Source organism: Furipterus horrens, unplaced genomic scaffold (assembly GCF_987537825.1).
Source record: "Furipterus horrens unplaced genomic scaffold, mFurHor1.1.pri manual_scaffold_3, whole genome shotgun sequence".
NCBI classification, from domain to species: Eukaryota; Metazoa; Chordata; class Mammalia; order Chiroptera; family Furipteridae; genus Furipterus; species Furipterus horrens.
The window spans coordinates 70,693,006-70,713,654 of record NW_028327173.1 but is presented as its reverse complement, the minus strand read 5'-3'; the positions used below and the strand labels follow the sequence as shown (position 1 = coordinate 70,713,654).

At 41.9% G+C, this 20,649-nt stretch overlaps 1 protein-coding gene across 1 annotated transcript in view; it reads right to left on the bottom strand.

The window, feature by feature from the left end:
- Positions 1-1,843: 1,843 nt before the first annotated feature.
- Positions 1,844-20,649, bottom strand: part of RPAP2 (RNA polymerase II associated protein 2) — a 112,604-nt gene continuing 93,798 nt past the window's right edge. The window contains 3 exon segments of the mRNA XM_090268286.1: positions 1,844-2,204; positions 2,317-2,480; positions 3,558-3,660. Of these exon segments, the coding sequence (XP_090124412.1) occupies positions 1,844-2,204; positions 2,317-2,480; positions 3,558-3,660 (628 nt within the window).

Sequence of the window (20,649 nt, the reverse complement as noted above, 5' to 3'; positions counted from 1 at the left end):
ACCTGGCCCACCAAGGCTGGGGACCTCTCACTTCCCTTTGATAGGGGGCATTTACTGGTTAGCTCTGCACTTCCATTTCCCCTCTTCTCTTGCAGGAAGTTCTTGGACTCCCCAGTCTGGGAAATTCACTGCCCCAAAGTTAGCCTCCTAGTTAATGTGACTGACACCTCCCACCCCCTAGCTGCAGGCACAGATCTGGTTGGTTAAGCCAATCCGCATGTCTCATTCTGCCTGTCACTATGATCAGTTTGAGGGTGGGGGTATACTCAGAAACGATACACCAAGGAAAAACTAGAGACTTTAAGAGTTACCAGGAGAGCCACCTTCTTTTTTTATGACATTGAATGAGGAAGGATGTAGGTACACAGCCTGGCTATGAGCAACCTAGAATTTTATAGAGGAGCAGTTTAAGGGTTGGCAGTCTGGTTGGATATAGGCTAGGGAACTCAGCCTTTATCATTAAAATTGGATATTTTGTCCCCCATATTTATTCTTTGTTTACTTTCAACTTTCAGAACCTTGGAAAAGAAGAGGGGTGTTATTCCTGGAGGCCCCTTGGAGACCCAGCATAATCTTTGCAGGCACACACACAGACACACACACACGCACAGACACACACACACACACAAACATAGAGTCTTGGGTCATTTAATATACCCTGGATCATAGTCACTTACTTTTTAAATAAAAATTATCTTTTAAAATCTCTATTATAAACATTTTCCCAGATATTTTATTTCCCTAGAGCTTTTGCTTATGATACAAAAGTTGTAAACATTTGTATAATCAAATGTATCCTTCATCTTTTTAGAGCCCCCAAGTTTCCAGCCTTCATTAGGAAGGTCTCTCTTATTCTCAGTTTATAGTATAGTCTACAAAGTTTTCCTGCAATATTTTTCACTGTTTTACTCTTTACTTTTGTATATTTCTTATTCATTTGGAAGTTTATCCCTTTGGAATTGTGTGTTTAGTGCACTGTGTTACTAGGGGCCAGTCTCACTGTGGGCAGCTGTGACAGAGACCTAAAAACCAGTGGATTAAACAGAATAACATTTATTTCTCTGTTACGTCAAAGAAGTCTATTGCAGGCAATTCAGATGCAACAGTCCTCAGGAACCCAGACTGCTTTTAGCTTCATATTCTGCTCTCCGTCAGGTGTGGCCCTCGTCATTATGGTTCAAGATCAATTCCAGGCATCACATCCATGGTCCAAGCAGGAGGATGGAAGGAGGCGAAGCTGAGACGAAGGGCACAGCCCTGGAATAGCTCACAGAAATTTCCCAGAATGTGCCACACAATAATACTATTCTTCCCATTGGCCATAACTGAGTTATATAGCCATGTCTAGCTCCTGGAGATGCTGAGAAATATTTCATTCCAGATCAAAATTCTAAAAAGTATAAAGATTTTTATTCCAAATCAAGATTCTAAGGCGGTGATAATGAACATGCTGGGATTAGCAATCGGCAGTCTGTGGTGCAGGCACACTTGTGGGGCGGTGGGTTATGGCATTTTCTTCTGTAGCTCTCAACTGCCAGGGCCATAAGGAGAAGGTTAAGTGGCACACGGACAGAGGCTGAGGGGCCGTGGAAGAGCAGGGCGTCGGGCTTGGAGGGTATGGGAAAGTGAATGGTGCAAGCCTGATTGGAAAGGAGAGGAGGTTGTTTGGGGGATGACAGATCCAGAGAAAGAGGAGGGACCAAGGGATTAGTGGTCTCTGAGAAAACAGATACGCAGCTAGAGGGCTGGGAGGTTGTGTTGAAGAACGGCATGTTTGGCAGTGACGACAGAACAGTGAGGCTGTGCCAGTGGGTGGTGGGTGTGGAAGGGTGGTTGGGGTCCCTCAGTGTAAGGAAGGAAAGATCTGGCGTGGGAGGGCTCCCCTCCTCACACGGAACTGCGCCGGGGGGCGGGGGGCAGGCGTGGGCCAGAGGAATACAGGGAAGCCGGTGAGCCGGGCAGTGTGAGCGCTGAGGGAGTCACGTGGGGGGAAAGTAATGGTCTTGGGGCATGTGGGAGTGCGAGGACACTGATGCCACCTCCTGGCTTCATCTGCTAACCCAGGTAGGCACAGGTGTGAGAGAACAGAGTTATCACTGAGGATGGCCGCAGGAGAAGGTGTGATCAGGGATGACCGCGTCTCAGGGAGGTCCAGGAAGAGGAGAGAGCCTTCTGTGAGGTGACAGACGAAGAGGACTGATTTTCTGTGGAATGCCGAAAAGCTTAGAAGGGGAGAGGAGCAGCTGAGATGCGGAAGGAGACACAGGGCAGTCTCTTTGGGTGTGAGAACGCGAGAAAACAAATGAGAAGGCTTACGTTTTGGACAGTGACTTAAGTCTGCAGGATGTGACACCTGGGCATGGAGGGGCCACACGAATCACTGGGGTCAGGTTGTCTTGGGGGACCCAAGCTGTGACTCCAGAGTGCATTGGGCTGGTGCAGGGCTGCTGGCTATGGGCCAACTTAGGAATTTCCGAAGACTTGAATATAGAACAACACAGGCCAAAAAGAGATCCTTTCCTTTCCTGGAAGCCTCCCTTGCCTGGCTCCTCTGGCTTCTAGGATAAAGTCTGAAACCAGAATCAGCTATCGCCCCCCCGTCAGCTGCTCAAGACAATTCTGGTTGCGCAACAATGCCAGGAATCATGCTCTTCTAACATCCATTTTGATTTAAAATCTTTTATGTTTGAGATGGACTTTTCTCTGTTGACAATGGGCCGGGTTTGGCCTGTTCATTAGGTGTGGTGCTCCGGCTTGTGGTAAATCCTGATTGGAAAACAATATAAACACACTTCCTGGTAAATGTATAGATATATATGGATGTTGGTTGTTCCCCTCCCCACCACCTACATACACGGTAGAAGCAATTCGAAGCAATTTAGACATGCTCAGCATCTGGCCCTCATAAAAGATCTTGGGTGAGTCATGATTTTGCACCAACAGAGAGGGCTTGTCTTGCTTGTGCAGAGAATTATATTTATTTCCCATGACCCTCTCTATTGCTTTATGATGATCAGTCTGATTTGTATATAAAGAGACTGGTGAGATAAGAATTTGGGGAAGGGGAGCAAGAAGAGGAGAGGGACCCAGACAGCCACATATTCAAGGCAAAACCACCAGTTTTGGGGAGAATGGCCTATTTTTGCTTTTGAGGAGCCAGCCAGGAAAAAAAAAAAAAAAGTAGAAACAGCCTCATTTTGTGAGTTAGCAGAAAGCCTCTGCTACTAGCCGAAGGCCACTCAGCCTCTTGGCACCTCAGTTTGCTCATCTGAGCAGTGGGACCAAAAGCGGCTGCCCTGCTCAGCTGAAGGAGGAAAGCAGAGCTCTTGCTTGAGAACACTGTTGTGTGCCAGCCATGGAGTGAGCTTGAAGTGCCATCTCATTTAATGCCCAAGACACCTCATGAGGGAAATGGCATCAAACCATCTGTCAGTTGAAGGAACTGAGACATGGAGAGGCTAGTGGCTTGTCCGAGGTCACAAAGCTTATCGGGACTCAAACCCACACCTGTCTGTCACCAACACATTCCAGTCTCCCCCTGGGGAGGGGAAACGCACAGGGTGGCTTCCCTGCTCCAAGGCCTGAGGTGTCCCTGTGTCCTTGGTCCCCACAGAAAGTCCAGCCAAGCCCAGTTCTGTTTCTTCAGAGCCCTGCTCTCCGCTGTGGGAGCAGGTGGGTTGTTAATCTGATAAACGGCTTCCTGCTAAGGTGGGAGGGCAAGCTGAAGAGCTGTTGAATTGCCCTTTAGAGTGGCAGGTGGGAGACTCTAGCGCCTTCACCCACGGAATCGCCCTAGGACTGTATGATCTGAAAGGATGCAGGCTTTGGGGCCTGTCAGCCCTAAGTCGGAGTCTTGGCTCTGCCTCTGGCTAGCATGTGACCTTCACTTGTTTTCAGTAAGATATGGAGAAGAATGCTCACCTGAGTTGTTGTAAATATTAAATAACGTGGGAAATGTCCCTAGTATCTTGTGTCATGTATCCCTTATACACAACCAAGAAAAAGGCAGCTGTTGTTTCCATGGAGGGACCTGTAGGGGAGCGCTTTGGGCACTGAGTGGTTTCTGTGTCCCATCCCCTAAGTACACATCACAGTGGACCGTAGTTATCCATTTGCTCAGAAAATGTGTTCAAAACACTCAGTGTGTCAGCTTCTGAGGAAAGTCAGCTATGAGACAGTAGCGTCCTTGCCCTTGTGGAGCTCACAGCTGAGCTGGAACCACATGGTGGGGGGATATCTAGCACAGTCAAAGGGAGTGGGGACTGGGAGCTAAGCCTGACCACCCCTATGGGGCCTGGTAGATAATCTGACATTTTCAAATCCAGGCCTTCTCTTTAGGTGTTAACAGGGGTCTTACTATAGAGTTGTGGGTACACCCCTTCCTTAGTGGAGAGGGGAAAGGCTGGGCTGACAGACTGCTGAGAAAAGGAGGAGACAGAGCTCTGGGGGTGTGTGATCTCTAGGGCAGTCCCAAGAGTGCTTCCCATCTGGTGTTGATGAAAACCCACCACCGTCACCAGAGACAGACTGATGCCTCTAGCTCAGAGTTTATGAGATAATTTACTTGTTATCTGAGGCATTTATAGAGTGGTAGGTGTTGCCATATCTACCGCGGATGGTAGATATATCAGGGACCTGTTCTCACTCCAGCCCGCTGACTCACAGGTCACCTTGATGTTGGACAGACCAGTGAGCTCTCCTGGGAGGCAGTAAGCTGGGAGCCTGGGTCCAGGCATGGAATCTGGAGAAAAAGCTCATTGTGGGTTGCTTAGTAGGAAGATCAAGGTATAGGAGTGCTGGGGATTGGGTGGGGGTGGGCACACAATTCATTCTTCTGAATTTTCCAGATCTCCCATGATCCGGGTCGTTCTGGCCCCACTCTACCCCACCATCCTCCTTGTTTCTCAACAAACAACATCTACACCAAGCTAGCAGGCAATTCTTCATCAGGTCCCAAACACATGGAAGCTCATTTCCATCATTGATTTTGTTTATAATTGGTTGCAGTATGTTTCACTTTTTAGCCATAATATCTCATCTCTCAAGCCCAGCTCTGATTCTGCCTCCTTCGGAAAGCTCTTCTTAACTTCTGTAGCACATGCTGATCTTTCTCCTCTCACATCTCCCCATTTTAGTGATTATTCATTAATTATGTCATTCATTAATTCATTCAATGCACTGGTAAGTCATACCATTGTGTATGAAAATACTTTGCTGGACTTCCAGTCAAGATGGCAGTGTAGGCAGACATCACTCACCTCTTTGCACAACCATATCAAAATTATAACTAAAATGTAGAACAACCATCACTTAGTCAGAAATCAAGTTGAATGGAAGTCTGACAACTACACAATTAAAGAAACCACATCCATCCAGAGTGGTAGGAGGGGTGCAGATGTGGAACAGTCTCCTCCCTCACCTATGGGTGGTGGATAAAAATTCAAGAAGGATATCTCAGCAGTGAAGAATCCCAGCCCCATAGCAGCAACGGCCCCCCCCCCACACACACACCAGCTTAGGGTTCCAGTGCCAGGAAGATAAGTCCCCACAACTTCTGGCTGCAAAAACAAGCAGAGATTGAGTCTGTGGAAGAAACTTCTGGAGTTCCAAGCAGTTCCTCTTAACCCACACACAGACTCACCTACTCAGACTCACTCTGTCTAAGCTCCAGCACTGGGTTAGCAGCACTGGGTTAGCAGCTTGAAAGGCACCAGTGGCATACAGGGAGCAACTGAAGTTTCGGGCATCAAGGCGAGCAGAGGGCATTGTCTTTTTTCTAAACCCTCCCCCCACAGAGCTGGCAAGCTGGTGCCATATCTGAGACTCCACCAACCTGGTTAACACTGTTTGACCCACCTTGGAGATCCCCAGAGACTTTGCTCCACCCAACTTATGGGCCCACTCCAGCTGCCTTCCATATGAATGACTGGCTTTGGTTCATGCTTCACAACTGTCTAAATCCTCTCAAATAAGCAACAGTTGGCCTCAGTGAGCCCCAGGTCACTAGCAGCAACCAGCCTAGTTTCAGAGCTTGGCTTTGCCTGGGAGTCTCCAAGCCCAGCACAAGTAGCAGCCATCTCAGATTCTTTATAGCTCAGGCAGGGTGGCTATGGGCAAAACACAGGTGGGGGCTGACCTTGGCCTGCACCATGTGGGAAATCCCAAGGCCACCGCACCCAGAGGACAGCTACAGACCACATTGGAGCACCACCACCTGCCCCGGCATAGCTGATCCTCCACGGAGGGTGAAGGTTGGTGGCAAGTGGTCACAGCCAGTCCTTCAAGCTAACTTGCCTGGGTAAATCCCTCCCATTGATCTGCCAACAGCAACCAAGGCTCAACTACAAGAGGAGAGTGTACTCAGCCCACACAGAGGGTGCACCTTGAGTGACAGAGGAGGCTTGGGTGATAGGGGAGGCTGTTTCAGTGGACCCTGCAGGACACCTACTACATTAGGCCACACTACCAAGTCACAGAGTCAAAGCAGCTCTCCCTAATACACAGAAACAAACACAGGAAGTCTGCCAAAACGAGGAGACAAAGAAACCTGTCCCAACTGAAAGAACAGATCAAAACTCCAGAAAGAGAATTAAATGAAATGAAGATGAGCCATCTATCATATGCAGAGTTCAAAACACCGGTTATAAGGTTGCTCAAGGAACTTAATGAGGACCGCAACAGCATAAAAAAGATGCAGTCAGAGTTGAAGGATACACTAATTAAAATAAAGAACAATTTACATGGAAACAACAGTTGAGTGGATGAAGCTGGGAATAAAGTCAATGATATGGAACATAAGGAAGCAATAAAACAACCAATCAGAGCAACAACAACAACAACAAAAAAACCAAACAAATTAAGAAGATAGTATAAGCAGCTTCCGGAACAATGTCAAATGTTCCAACATTTGCATCATAGGGGTGCCAGAAGGAGAAGAGAAAGAACAAGGAATTGGAAATCTATTTGAAAAAATAATAAAAGAAGACTTCTCAAATTTGGTGAAGGAAATAGAGATGCAGGTCCAGGAAACACTGAGAGTCCCAAACAAGATGGATACAAAGAGGCCCACTCCAAGACACATCATAATTAAAATGCCAAAGGTTAAGGATAGAGAATCTTAAAAGCAGCAAGAGAAAAGCAGTTAAGACTGTCAGCTGATTTCTCAAAATAAAGTTTGCAGGCTAGAAGAGATTGGCAAGAAATATTCAAAGTCACAAAAAGGAGGGACCTATTGCCAAGAGTGCTTTACCTAGCAAACCTATCATTTAGAATCGAAGGGCAGATAAATAGCTTCCCAGACAAGAAAAAACTAAAGGAGTTCATCATCACTAAACCATTATCATATGAAATGTTAAAGGGACTTATTTAAGAAAAAGAAGATCAAAACTATGAACAATAAAATGGCAATAACTATAAATCTATCAACATAAAAAACAAACTAAGAAAACAAGAACAGCAACAGAATCATGGGTACAGAGGGCATTTTGATGAATTCCAGATGGGAGTGGGGAGTGGGGAAATTGGTGAAGAGGTGAGGGAATTAAGAAGTGCAAGTAGGCAGTTACAGAATAGCCATGGGGACATAAAGTACAGAATAGGAAATGGAGTAGCCAAAGGCCCATGGACATGACCCATGGACATGAACAATGGTGTGGGTATTGCCTGAGGGAGTGGGGGTGCTGGGTGAAGGGGGAACAAAGGGGGAAAACCAGGACAACTGTAATAGCATAATCAATAAAATATAATTGAAAAAAAGAAAAATGCTTTGCAAATCCATCCATATCTCTCTAACTCTACTGCTTCCACCCTAATCACATCATGCTTAGATTATTAAATATCCTTGTAACTAGTCTTCTTGCTCTCACTCTGCTGCTTCTCTCCAGCCCCCGCTTAATCTATGGAGCACCTACAGATATTTCATAAATGTATATTAGTTCCTTCATTCCCCTGCCTATTGTCTTCAAGTAGTTTCCCAAACTCCTTACAGCCCACAAGATTCTGCTGATCTGGCACTTGGGTGTATTTATTCTCAGCCTCTTCTAATCCAATCATTTTGCTTGCTTATTTTGTTTCAGGCACCTCAAGTTTCTTTCTATTCATCCAAAAGGCCAAAGCCTATCACTGTCTCAAGTCCTTTGCCCTTGCTGGGCCTTCTGCCTAGAATGGTCTGCTTACCTCCTCCTCTTCACTCAGCATTCTGTCCATTGGTAACCTCCTCAGTGAGATCTTTCCTGAGCACCTGATCTAAAGTCACATGTTATGTCATCACACTATTTCCTTCATATCATTAACATCTTCTGAATGCTTTCTTTGTATTGTCTGCTTCTTTCCATTAGAGAATTGCCTCCAGAATAGAAGCAGTATCTGTCTTGTTCACTGCTATTATCCTTAGAGTTTAGAATAGTGCTTAACATATATGAAACTAAAAAATGTTGCTTAATCATTTACTGTGTGGGTATTAAATGTCTTTTATATATGAAGCATTGAAAATCAGTAATTACTACCACTGATTAGAGATACAAGTGCTCATCCTTGAAACAGTTTTTCTTAAAGGTGGTCTTTGAAACTCTGGTGGTTTATCAAGGAGTTTGATGGTTTTAGAGGAAAAACTGATGAAACAGTTTTTCAACTAATTTAAAGTGTAAGATTATTACGATTTCTAAAGAAATTCTATTACCTTCTTAATAATTGTTTTGTGAAATTCACTCAAGGATGTATCAGTCAGTTCATCATAGTTAATTTTAGTTATCAACTATAGATTATTTTGGATAATGTGATTTATATCATGATAGTGTTAAAATTCTTAATTGTAAATATCTACATTTTTGTCATTACTCTTAAGTTGCATTAAATCTCTCATGACTCAAAACTGGTTCACTGAAGAATAAAATTAATACCTTCAATCATGCAATAGAGTAATTCTGTAAGTATAAATATTGAATAGGTTTACAATACGAATATACACCATGGATCTGTATGAGCTAGAACAAAAAAATCTATACAAGTGTTGATTTAACACAGTAGCTGAAAAAGAGCAGCTGCAGTTTAATTGGAAAATATAGCGCTGGATGTTTGAAAATTGGAGTTTATTGGGTTGTAATAATCCCCAAGGACCTCGTTTCTTGTGACACTTTGTCCCATAGTGGCACAAAGCCATCAAATTTTGACACAATTCTCAAAGTATGGTTACCACTCTGATAAATCAAGTGATGATTTCCAGAGTATGTGTAGGAAACTGATTAATTTTTTTCAGTAAAGGTAGAAAAGAGACCAACATAATAGGTATTGTTCAAAGTTGCACCTCTTAGAGCAAAATCACATACAAGTCACATTACTGTGAAGATGCTTGAATTATCAGCTTAAGAAAAGTTAATTATAAGTATTGGGCTTAGAGAGAAAGCAGAGCAAGCTTTTGGCACAATTTTTTAATCAAAAGATCCTGCTGAAAGTAAGTAAAGCAACTAAATGTGGAACCCGACTTATGGTTCAAGCTAATCCTCACCGAGACGACTACAGTGTGACCTTGGGCAAGTCACAGCCTCTCTGTGCTTCAGTTACATCATTTGTCGAAAATTGGTGTAATCATTTACTTACATCAGAAGGTTATTGGTAGGGTGAACTAATTTCATCTGTGTAAAAATACTTGGAATAGTGCCTCATACAAAGCAAGCGCTATGTGTTACTGTTGTAATTATACACACAACCATTATTTTTAAACATACTAAAATTAAAATTGTGCTGAATCTTGAAGAAGTTTTAACCTACTATTGGTGGTCTCTACATCTTTATATCCCATTAAGTAAATAACCCTGTAAGGAGTATATTTTATTATTCTCCCTTTTCAAATAAAGAAGCTGAGGCTCAGAGAAGTTAACCACCTGGCCAAGATCAAGCAGCTAGTTACTGCCAACTGCCCCAATGTTAGCATTTCAATGGGGTCAACCTGACCACAGATCCCAGCCTTTTCCTATTTTGCCTCTCGTGCTCACGGTTTACTGAATGTTTTATAAGCCCAAGTTAAACCATATGCTCCTGTGGGGGAGAGGGAGTGAGCAGGGTGCCTCTCCCTCTCTCTACATGTCTCACGGAGAAGCTGCATGGGGGCACCGTGGAAGGCATACAGTGAATGGTCCCGAATGAGAAGGCCTGGTCCATGGTAGGTGCTCAATAAGTATTTGTTGAATGAATGAACAAATGTGTGTGCTTGATTCTGAAGCCCTGAGAAGATGTTAGGATGCCCCCCAAGAACTCAGGTTGTGTACGGGGGTGGGGAGATGCTAAACCCTCCATCCATGCTGCTTAGATTATAGAAGACTCAGGCCGCTCTGTCCGTCCTGCCCACTTCAAGCTGTCCCCAGCCCAGCCCTCTGCCCCAGGACTTGGAGAACAAGACTGAGTGTGATTGCAGTTATTCAGCCAGTAAATTCCATATATTCCTGAAAAGTGATCCAGAAACCTTCAGAGACCCCCATATTAATGCTAATTTTATTACTCACACCACCAAAATGTCTCAGACCCCTACTTCTGTAGATACCTTTCATCTCTCTGGAGTAAGACAGCTTTGTTGGAATATGTGTCTATCAGACTCAAGGCTTTAATCACTGAGAAAACAGTTGTGATAGGTGTGTTTGCTGGTTTTATGGAACTGAACCTCACAGAAGTGGTTCAGCAATAGCTCCCTCTCCCTTCATAAATATTCCCAGAGGTTTTTCCTGAGAAACTCCTAATGAGACTGAGTTGTCTTCCCAAACTGAAAAGCCAAGGGCCGCTAAGTGGCCCTGCAGTTTCTCAATCACTAACCACACCTGGAGGCTTCAAACAAAAAATTTCTGAGCCTTAAAACCAAGTTCTCCTCTGACTGAAACCAGAACCCCATCCCCAAGTGCAGCTCCCCCTGTGGCAATGACCCTTGTTCTGCACCGGAAGAGGGGGTGGAGGTGGGGAATCTTAGTTTTGCTCACCCAGACGGGTGACTGCCCTAATCCCAGGTGGGTTTTGATTGAAAGAGTCCCATTTTGAGCTCCTCCTCTCTCATCAAAGCTCAATGGGCTTTAAAAAAACACACTTATTTTTAGAGAGAGGGGAAAGGAGAAGGAGAGAGAGAGAAACATTGTGTGGTTGCCTCTCACTCGCGCCCCCAACTGGGGACCTGACGTGCAACCTAGTCATGTGCCCTGACTGGGAATCAAACCAGCGACACTTGATTCGCAGGTCAGTGGACTTTTTTGTTGCCATAGATTAAGAAGTTTGAGACTTCGTTTCTAGCAATTGCTCTTCTAGAAGTGATGGACCTTGTGTCAGGTAAACCTCTCTGGGTCTCAGTGCTGTTTTAAAGTGAGAAACTTAAACTACCTCTGAGATTTTCAAACTCTTTTCCCTAGTAGCAATACTCTGTACAAAGGAATTCTGAAGGGATGGCCAATGTGGAAGAGAGGTAGAGCCACTCTGCTCTGCTGGACTTCAAAGGTCGACTCACCATGTGTGTGGCCAGACTGAATGTGGCTCTAAAATTCTGTTTTAACTCCCTCCCTTGGAAGATGGATAATATGTTAATAGGACAATGGGAAAAGACCAGAAAAAGGATGTGGGAGGGAGCAAGTTAACAGATCATAGGCTGTGCTTCATATAAAAAATGTAGACATGTAAGATATTAGTAGTAAATTTTCTCTGAACAGTCTTATAAACTATGGCATGAAATGATATTAAGTTGTATGTGCACTAACTTCAAAAGAATAAGATTTTAGTACCGTAAGTGGACACTGACTTGGCTGGATGGCACTAGCAGGTAAGGGGTCACCTGGTCATCCAGGGGTCTGGCTTCTCCTACTTATCTAAATAATAAAAGCTTTCACTGCTATAACTTCATTTTATTACTCTTATTTCTGTCACAGGCCCTGTGAACTTGGTTCACCGAGAAAATAACCAGCTTCCACTTTCTTTAATTATGCAAACTAGAGCTAGGTGACTGAGATCTTGCCTTTAGTCTGTAAGGCACAGGGAGTTTTGTAAGCCCCAGGGGAGTGCAGAATTTCCTGACGATGTTGCAAGGTGGTTGGCTTTCTTCTGAAGTCATACAACAATATTCTCCTTCAGTTTGGTTATGACTGCAGAGGTGCTAGGAAGCAAACTGAAAACTAGCACCTTGGAGTGGGCTTCTTGACCCGCCCCAGAGGTGAGGCCAGCTCATGCAGAGAGAAGGGCCTGGTGTTGAATTGTCGTGTCTAAGGGTATTTTGACCCAGGGCCAACTCCGGTTCCTTCACAGGTAACCCGTTTTCAAAAATGGGTGCTTTTGCTGAGGGAAGGACACGTGACCAAGGCTTGGAAACTGATAGAGCAGATAGCTGGATGGAAAGAGATTTTATAGAAGTTCCTATTTTGCTAGTTCAATTTGAAAAAGGACACATGAATTCCCAAAGAAAAGGAGTTTCATGGAGAAAGAAAAAATTCAAGAGTATTCCATCAGCAGCCACACAGGGCATCTGTCTGTAGCCATTGCCCCAGACCTCCTATCCTCCAGGCTGTGCTGCCAGGGAGGAGGGTCTGGACTGCGGGGCACAAGCGCCAGCCTCGACCCCGCTCAGACATCTCTGGCACATCTCATCCCAGCAGACGTGGGCTTCTGAACACCTTTCCTCTTCTTTTGCTACCAGGGCTTATAATGTGAGGCTATTTGACATTTTCAATTTCAGAATGGCATCACTTTCCTTGTATTGAGGTAAATCTTTAGAGAATTGATCCTGTTCGCTAATGAGCAGGATCACCTGGTTTTTGGAAATGACTATGAGTAGAAAACTCCACTAAGAAAGACTCCACTAAGTACGAGTATATTGTTAGGTTGGGTTTTTAAGTGTTTGAGAATCTCATGTGGAATTATTCAAACAGCAAGAAGATTTTTAAAAGTCATTGTCTGAATATAAAGCATATGAACTAGTTGTTTCTGAAGTATTTAAATAGAAAGTGAAACTGAATCACACTGTTTACTTTTCATAGTAAAAGCTACTTAGAATTCAAGTCTTCCCTGAAAGAGCAACAGGGTTTTTGTTAAAACATTTCCTCCCGTTCTTTGAAATTTGGAGTTCACAAGAAAACTGGGGGCTATGCTTTACTGACGGTGACATTTACTTCAATAAAGAAGAATGCCATATGGGGGTCAGGGAGTGGTGTTATGGAGAGGAGATAGTGTAGCCTGAGTCAGCAGAGCATATGACTGAACCACAGAGTGGATCAGACACCCAAGATCTAGGGAAGCAAGACTTTCTCAGGAAAATTGAATTCAGCCCTGGCTGGGTATGCAGTGCCATTGGTTAGACTGTTGTGGTGCTCTGCCGAGGTTGCAGGTTTGATCCCTGGTTAGGGCACATATGAGAATCAACCAATGATGCATAAATAAGTGGAACAACAAATCAATGCTTCTCTCTCACCCTTTCTCTCTAAAATCAATATAAACAAATGAACAACAAAAAATTGAATTCTTAGGTTTTTCATTTGTAGGGTAATGTAGTCACTTTTCCTATTGTCTGCTTGAAAATACATTGCTGCTCCAATAGAGTTCTAGTCCTTTTAGCCTGTTCAAAACCCTAGTTGACTCCATCTTCTTACTCATATTTGTCACCTTTCTCAGTTTTCTCCAACTGCAGGCTTGTGTTTAAAAGCACACACCCTGGGTCTTACCTGCCTCTGGGCCTTTCCTTATGAGGCTGCCCCTGCCTGGGCCATAACTCCCCCTCCCTATCCCCGACTCGCTCCACTTCAGCACCTCCCATGCGTCCTTCCATGCCGCCACAAATGTCCTTCCTATCTCTGACCACTGCAGCGTATATTCTATGTCCTTTAGGTGATGTGACCATAGAATTTAATGCCCAAGTCAGGATACTTTTGAAAATAAGAGCGTGTAATTAATAACGATGCTAACAGGTATAAATTAGGGACTGTCCAAGGCAAACCAGGACAGATGTTCCTTTTCAAGGTGTCTGTCCCTAGCTGTGCCTCCTTCCCACAGGCAGGCTGAAGACTGAGGGTGATGGCTGTCTTGTCTTTGCACCTCTTCCCATGTCCAGTCAGTAATTGTTTAAAAGCAAATTTTATTTTGAAAAAAAGACTTTAGACTTACAGAAGTTGCAAAGATAGTCCAGAGTTCCTCTACACCCCTCACCCAATTTCCCCCATCGTTTCCATTTGGTATTTGCATGGTGCATTTGTTTAAGAAACTGCATTAGCTTATTACAACTGACTAAACTCCAGACTTTATTTGGATTTCCCCAGTTTCTCCATTAATGTCCTCTTTCTTTTACGATCCAGACCAGGACACCATACTGCATCAGTTACATGTCTTACCTGGTCTGCGACAATTTTTCAGTCTGTTTTTCATAACCATGACAGTCTTGAGGGGTACTGGCCAGGTTTCCTGTAGAAATATCCCCCCCAGCTGGATTTGTCTGTTTTCTCATTATTAGACTGAGAGATTATGGTTTGGGGGAAGAACCCCAAAGGTGAAGTGCCCTTCTCATCACACAAATCAGGAGGCACCTGACACCCCTGGGCATGTGAACCTTTGTCACTCGAATGTGGTGTTTTCCCCTGCCCTATTCTTTGGGAGCAAGTCATTAAATGTAACCCACTCTTAAATGGTGGACTAAGCTCCACCTCCTGGAAGGGATAGTATCTACATATAGTATTTATTCATTTACTTACATCAAAACTGATACTTTCTGACAACTTTATTTCCGTTTTCTGCCTAAGAGCCTGTGGAAAAACAACTCAAGACCATGCTGCAGTTTTTTCTACCCATTCAGAGGTCTGAGCAGTGGGAGATGCACACATCTTCAGCAGTAGGCTCTCACTTCCTTTCTGGTACTACAAGATGCTCCAGGCTTATCTTGTATTTTTGCTGCCCCAGCCTTAGAACTAGCCATTTCCACAAGAAACAGTGGTTCCTTTTATTGGAAAATGACATTTAGAAACGAAACCAAGATCAAGCACAGTTCTTTGAGATGAACTGAATTCTGCTTCAGGCTTCCCAAGCTAACATCAACCTGGCAGGAGTGTGTGCGAGGCAGATGTAGTACCCCCAAAAGCTCCTGGCCCCGCAGTAACCTGGTGGCCGAGGTGGCTGAGATCTGTTTTGCTTCCTAATATTTCTACAATAAGCTACTGGCTCCTCACCTGAGGACCCTAGACCTGCAGGGTGTGGGAAATACCTGAAGAGATGTCTCTGGGCACAGAGAGGAGAGTGGGATACAGCAGCTTCTTCTGTTTTTTACCCAGAAGAATTGTTACTAGTAGGTCAGAGGGAGGGGCCCTGTCATCATTTGTGATTTTTTAAAAATTTATTTTTAATTTTTTGACGTATAGTTGACATACAACACATTAGTTTCAGGCATACAACATAATGGTTCGATATTTGTATATATAATGAAATGATCATCACAATAAGTCAACATGTCACAGTACATAGCTATAAAATATTTTTTATTAGACTTTTAAAAGATTTACTCTTAGCAACTTTCAAATATGCAATACAGTTTTAACTATAGTCACCATTGTTGGGCATCTTTTCATGTACATATTGGCTATTTGTATGTCTTCTTTGAAACGTCTATTCAGGTTCTCTATTTTTTAATTGGATTGTTCTTCTTTTAGCTATTGAGTTGTATGATTTCTTTATATATTATGGATATTAACCCCTTATCAGATATATCTTTTCCCATTCCAGAGTTGCCTTTTTATCTTGTTGATTTCCTTTGCTTTGCTGAGGCTTTTTAGTTTGATGGAGTTTTATGGTTTCATGTGTTACATTTAAGACTTCTGACACATTTTAATTGATGTGTATGGTTCAAGATAAGAGGTCTAGTTTCATTTTTTTTTTTTGCATGTGGCTGTCCAGTTTCCCCAATGTCATTTATTCAAGAAACCATCCTTTCCCCATTGTATATTCTCCTCCCTGCCTATGTTATAAATTAATTGACCATATTATGTGTGGGTTTCCTTCTGGGTTGTGTATTCTGTTCCATCAATCTATGTGTCTGTTTTTTATGCCTGTACCATACTGTTCTGATTACTATAACCTTAAAATAGTTTGAAATCAGGGAGCATGATGCCTCTGGCTTTGTCCTTCTCTCTCAATATTGCTTTGGTTATTCGGGGTCCTTTGTGATTCCATACAAATTTTAGGATTATTTCTATGGAAAATGCCATTGGAATTTTGATAAAAATTATACCAAACCTGTAATTATTTAGGGTAGTATGGACATCACCTATTTTTAAGACAACTTTATTAAGACCATCTATATACATAAAATTCACCTGTTTTAAGTGTATAAATTGATTATTTTTAAAGTTTACAAAGTTGTACAAAAATCGCAATTTAGTTTTAGAACATTTCATCACCCCAAAGAGATCCCTGTTCCCACCCCTGCAACCACCAAGCTAGTACTTGAGATTTTCCTTCTGTTATTTTATAAAATGGAATCATACCTCATACGGTTTATTGTATCAGACTTCACTTAGCATAAGTTTCTGAGGTTTATCTGTGTAATAGCATATATCAGCAACCCACTGTATGGACTTTTGTTTCCCAATGTACCAGTTGATGGTCATTTGCGTTGTTTCCCTAATATGAGCAATGCTGCTATGAACATTTGCCTATAAGTATTTGTGAACATATTTTCATTTCTTTGGGGATGTAACACCAAATGTAATTTATTTATTTTTCCTGTTTATTCTATTACAGCTGTCCCATTTCCCTTTTGCCCCCCTCCACACAGTCACCCCCTGCCCACAGTCAATCCCCTCTCTGTTGTCCATGCCCATGAGTCATTCATACATGTGCTCTCACTAGTCCCTTTCCCTTCCTTCCACCATCCTCCCTCCCTCCTCCCTTCCTACAGCCAGCAGTCTGTTCCATGTTTCCATGTCTCTGGTTCTGTTTTTCTCATTAACTTATTTTGTTCATTAAATTTCAGTTGTAAGTGTGGTCATGTGGTATCTTTCATCAAATGGCTTATTTCACTTAGCATAGTATTCTCCAGTTCCATCCATGCTGTTGCAAAAGGTAGGAGTTCTTTTTGTTCTGTGAAGTATTCCATTGTGTAAATGTACCACAGTTTTTTAAACCATCCATCTACTGATGGGCACTTACGCTGTTTCCAGCACTTGGCTACTGTAAATAGTGCTGCTATGAACACAGGGTGCATAAGTTTTGAATTGGTGTTTCTGGATTCATAGGGTATATTCCAAGCAGTGGAATCACTGGGTGAAAAGGCAGATCCATTTTTAGTTTTTTGAGGAAATTCCATACTGTTTTCCACAGTGGCTGCACCAGTCTGCATTCCCACCAAGAGTGCATGATGGTTCCCTTTTCTCTACATTCTTGCCAGCACTTGTTGATTTTTTTAATGATGGCCATTCTGACCAGTGTGAGATGATATCTCATTGGATTTTAATTTGCATCTCTCTGATGGCTAGTGATGTTGAGCATCTTTCCATGTCTATGGGCCCTCTGTATGTCCCCCTTGGAGAAGTGTCTATTCAGGTTATTTGCCCATTTTTTAACTGGATTGTCTTTTTGGTGTAAAATCGTATGAGTTCTTTATATATGTTCTCCCATATGGTTGATTCCCTTTTCATTTTGATGATGTATGCTTTAGCTGTGCATAAGCTTCTTAATTTAATGTCCCATTTATTTTTTCCTTTATTTCCCTTGCCCTAGGAGATATATTGGCAAAAATATTGCTACGTGGGATATCTGAAACTTTACTGCCTACGTTTTCCACTAGGACTTTTATGGTATCATGGCTTATATTAAAGTCTTTTATCCACTTTGAGTTTATTCTGGTGTATGGTGTAAGTTGGTGGTCTAGTTTCATATTTTTGCACATACCAGTCTACTTCTCCCAACACCATTTATTGAAGACACTATTTTTTTACTCCACTGTATGATCCTGCCCCCTTTGTCATATATTAACTGACCATAGAGACATGGGTTTATTTCTGGGTGCTTTATTCTGTTCCATTGATCTATTTGTCTGTTCTTATGCCAGTACCAGGCTGTTTTCATTACAGTGGCCTTGTAGTATAGTTTTGTATCACGTATTGTGATCCCTCCAACTTGTTCTTTCTCAAGATCACTGAGGCTATTCTGGGTCTTTTCTGGTTCCATATAAATTTTTGGAATATTTGTTTTAGATCTATGAAATCTGCCATTGACATTTTAATAAAAGTTGCATTGAATCTGTAGATTGCTTTGGGTAGTATGGACATTTTAATGATGTTGATTCTTCCCATCCATGAACATGGTACATGCTTCCATTTATTTGTATCTTCCTCAATTTCTCTTTTCAGTGTTACTATAGTTTTCCAAGTACAGGTCTTTTACCTCAGTTAAATTCATTCCTAGGTATTTTACTTTTCTTGATGCTATAGTAAGTGGGATTTTTTTCTTAATTTCTCTTTCTGATAACTCATTGTTAGTGTACAAGAATGCCATTGATTTCTAAGTGTTGCCTTTGTATCCCGATACTTTACCACATAATCTAGAAATTCCACTTGACATAGTAAGTAAATTTGGCAAACTTATATTTAATTTAGGAAACTTTCAGACTGTTCTCCAAATTGGGTGCACCATTTTACATTCTCACCAGCAATGCATTAGGGCTCAGTTTGTTCACATCTCACCAACACTCTTTGTCCTTTTTATTATATTCATCCTAGTGGGTGTATAAGAGGTTACTAATTCAGTTTTAACTTGCATTTCCCTAATGACTAGTGATTGTGAGGATCTTTACATATGGTAAGCCATTTGTATATTTTCTTTGCTGAAATGTCTATTCAAATTTTGGCACATTTTAAAATTGAGTTGTCTCATTTAAGTTTTAAAAATTCTTTACATACACATATTCTGGATTTGTCCTTTATAAAATAAGATTTGAAAATATTTTCTCAGTCTTTGGTTTATCAATTTATTTTCTTAATGATTTTTTTGAAGTGTACAAGTTTTAAATTTTCATGAAGTCCAACTTATTAATATTTTCCTTTATGGAGTGTGCTTTTGAGATCTAGAATTCTTTTTCTAAACCAGGGCCATGTAGGTTTTTGCGTGTTCTATAAGTTTTATAGTTCCAGCTCTTATATTTGGGTCTCTGATCCATTTTGAATTTACTTTTGCATATGGTAGAAGGCAAGGGTCTAAATTCAGCATTTTTGCATCTGATATCCAAATGTCCTAGCACCCGTTCTCCATGGAAATACCTTAGCACCTTAGATCAAAAATCAACTAACCATAAGTATGAGACCTTACTCCCAGACTCTCAGATTTCGTCTGTATGTCTGTCTTTATACCAGTATCACACTGTCTTGATTACTATAACTTTGTAGTAAGTTTTGAAATCAGGAACTGTTCCCCATTTTTAGAACTGTTTTGGCTATCCTGGATCCTTTGCATTTTCCTAGAAATTTTAGGATCAGCTTGCCAATTTTTCAAAAAGGCTCGTTGGGGGTTTGACAGGGTTTGCATTTATTTATAGATCAATTTGTGGACAATTGCCATCTTACTAATATTGACCTTCTAATTCATGAACATGGAATATCTATCTATACTTTCTTTGATTTCTCTAAATGTTTTACAGTTTTCATTGTACAAGTCTTGTAGTTCTTTTGTTAAATTTATTCTTAAGTATTAAATTCTTTTGGTGGTATTGTGGATGAAACTGTTTTCTTCATTTTTGGATTTTCCATTGCTAGTATACAAAACCACAATGGGTTTTTGTATATTGATGCTGTAGCCTGTGACTTTGCAGAGCTTGTGGGTTTCAGTTTGTTGAGCTTCCCACTGTACCAGGCTGCTTTCTGGCCCCTTTCCATGGCTGGGCTTTTAGCAGCTGTCATTTCTTCCAGTGTCTAAGAGTATAGAGCTGATTGTTTTGTTTGTCTCTGCAATAAAACTCCCAAATTATCTGAGGGTACCTTAACCACCCTGGAGGCCCTGCTAACTTGTATGCTTCAATATACATATTGAAAAAGCAGTGCAAATTCTAGAGATTGTCTCTCTTGAAAACATACTACAGATTTCTTAAAAAAAAAAGTTCCTTGAGTCCAGAAAGGCCTGGGATACTCCTGTTTTGGACTTGTGAGGTTAACTATATTATACCACAGTCAGCTTCTTTAAAAGAATAATAACTAGACTTTGAAAGGGCTTCATCTTCAATTGCATTTGTTGACCTTTTTACTATTCTTTAGAATTTAGAGTTTAGAATATGAGGCCAATATAGGACTTCTTTTTTTTGTCAAGTGACATGACAGCTGGAATCATGCAAGAAAATAAAATAAAAGGTCGTCGATTTTCTTGAATATTCATTTAAGTTTTAATTTAAGACTTCAACTTGTATTTTCAAATAAAAATACTATGTCTATGGCCAAGGATGCAAGGACTTGGTTATCCTTGTTGGAATAATGGTACTCCTCTATCTGGGAATGTACAGTTAGGGACTGGGAGGCAGGGGGTTGAAATCTAAGAAGGTAAAGGTTTTTCTCAGAATAAAACTCGTTGTCAGTCACCACCAGACCATTATTGTGGCTAGAGTTTCAGAGTGGTGTGTAGAAATTCATATTCTATTCATTCTTCATGGATTATACCTGTGAAGCAAAAAAAGGA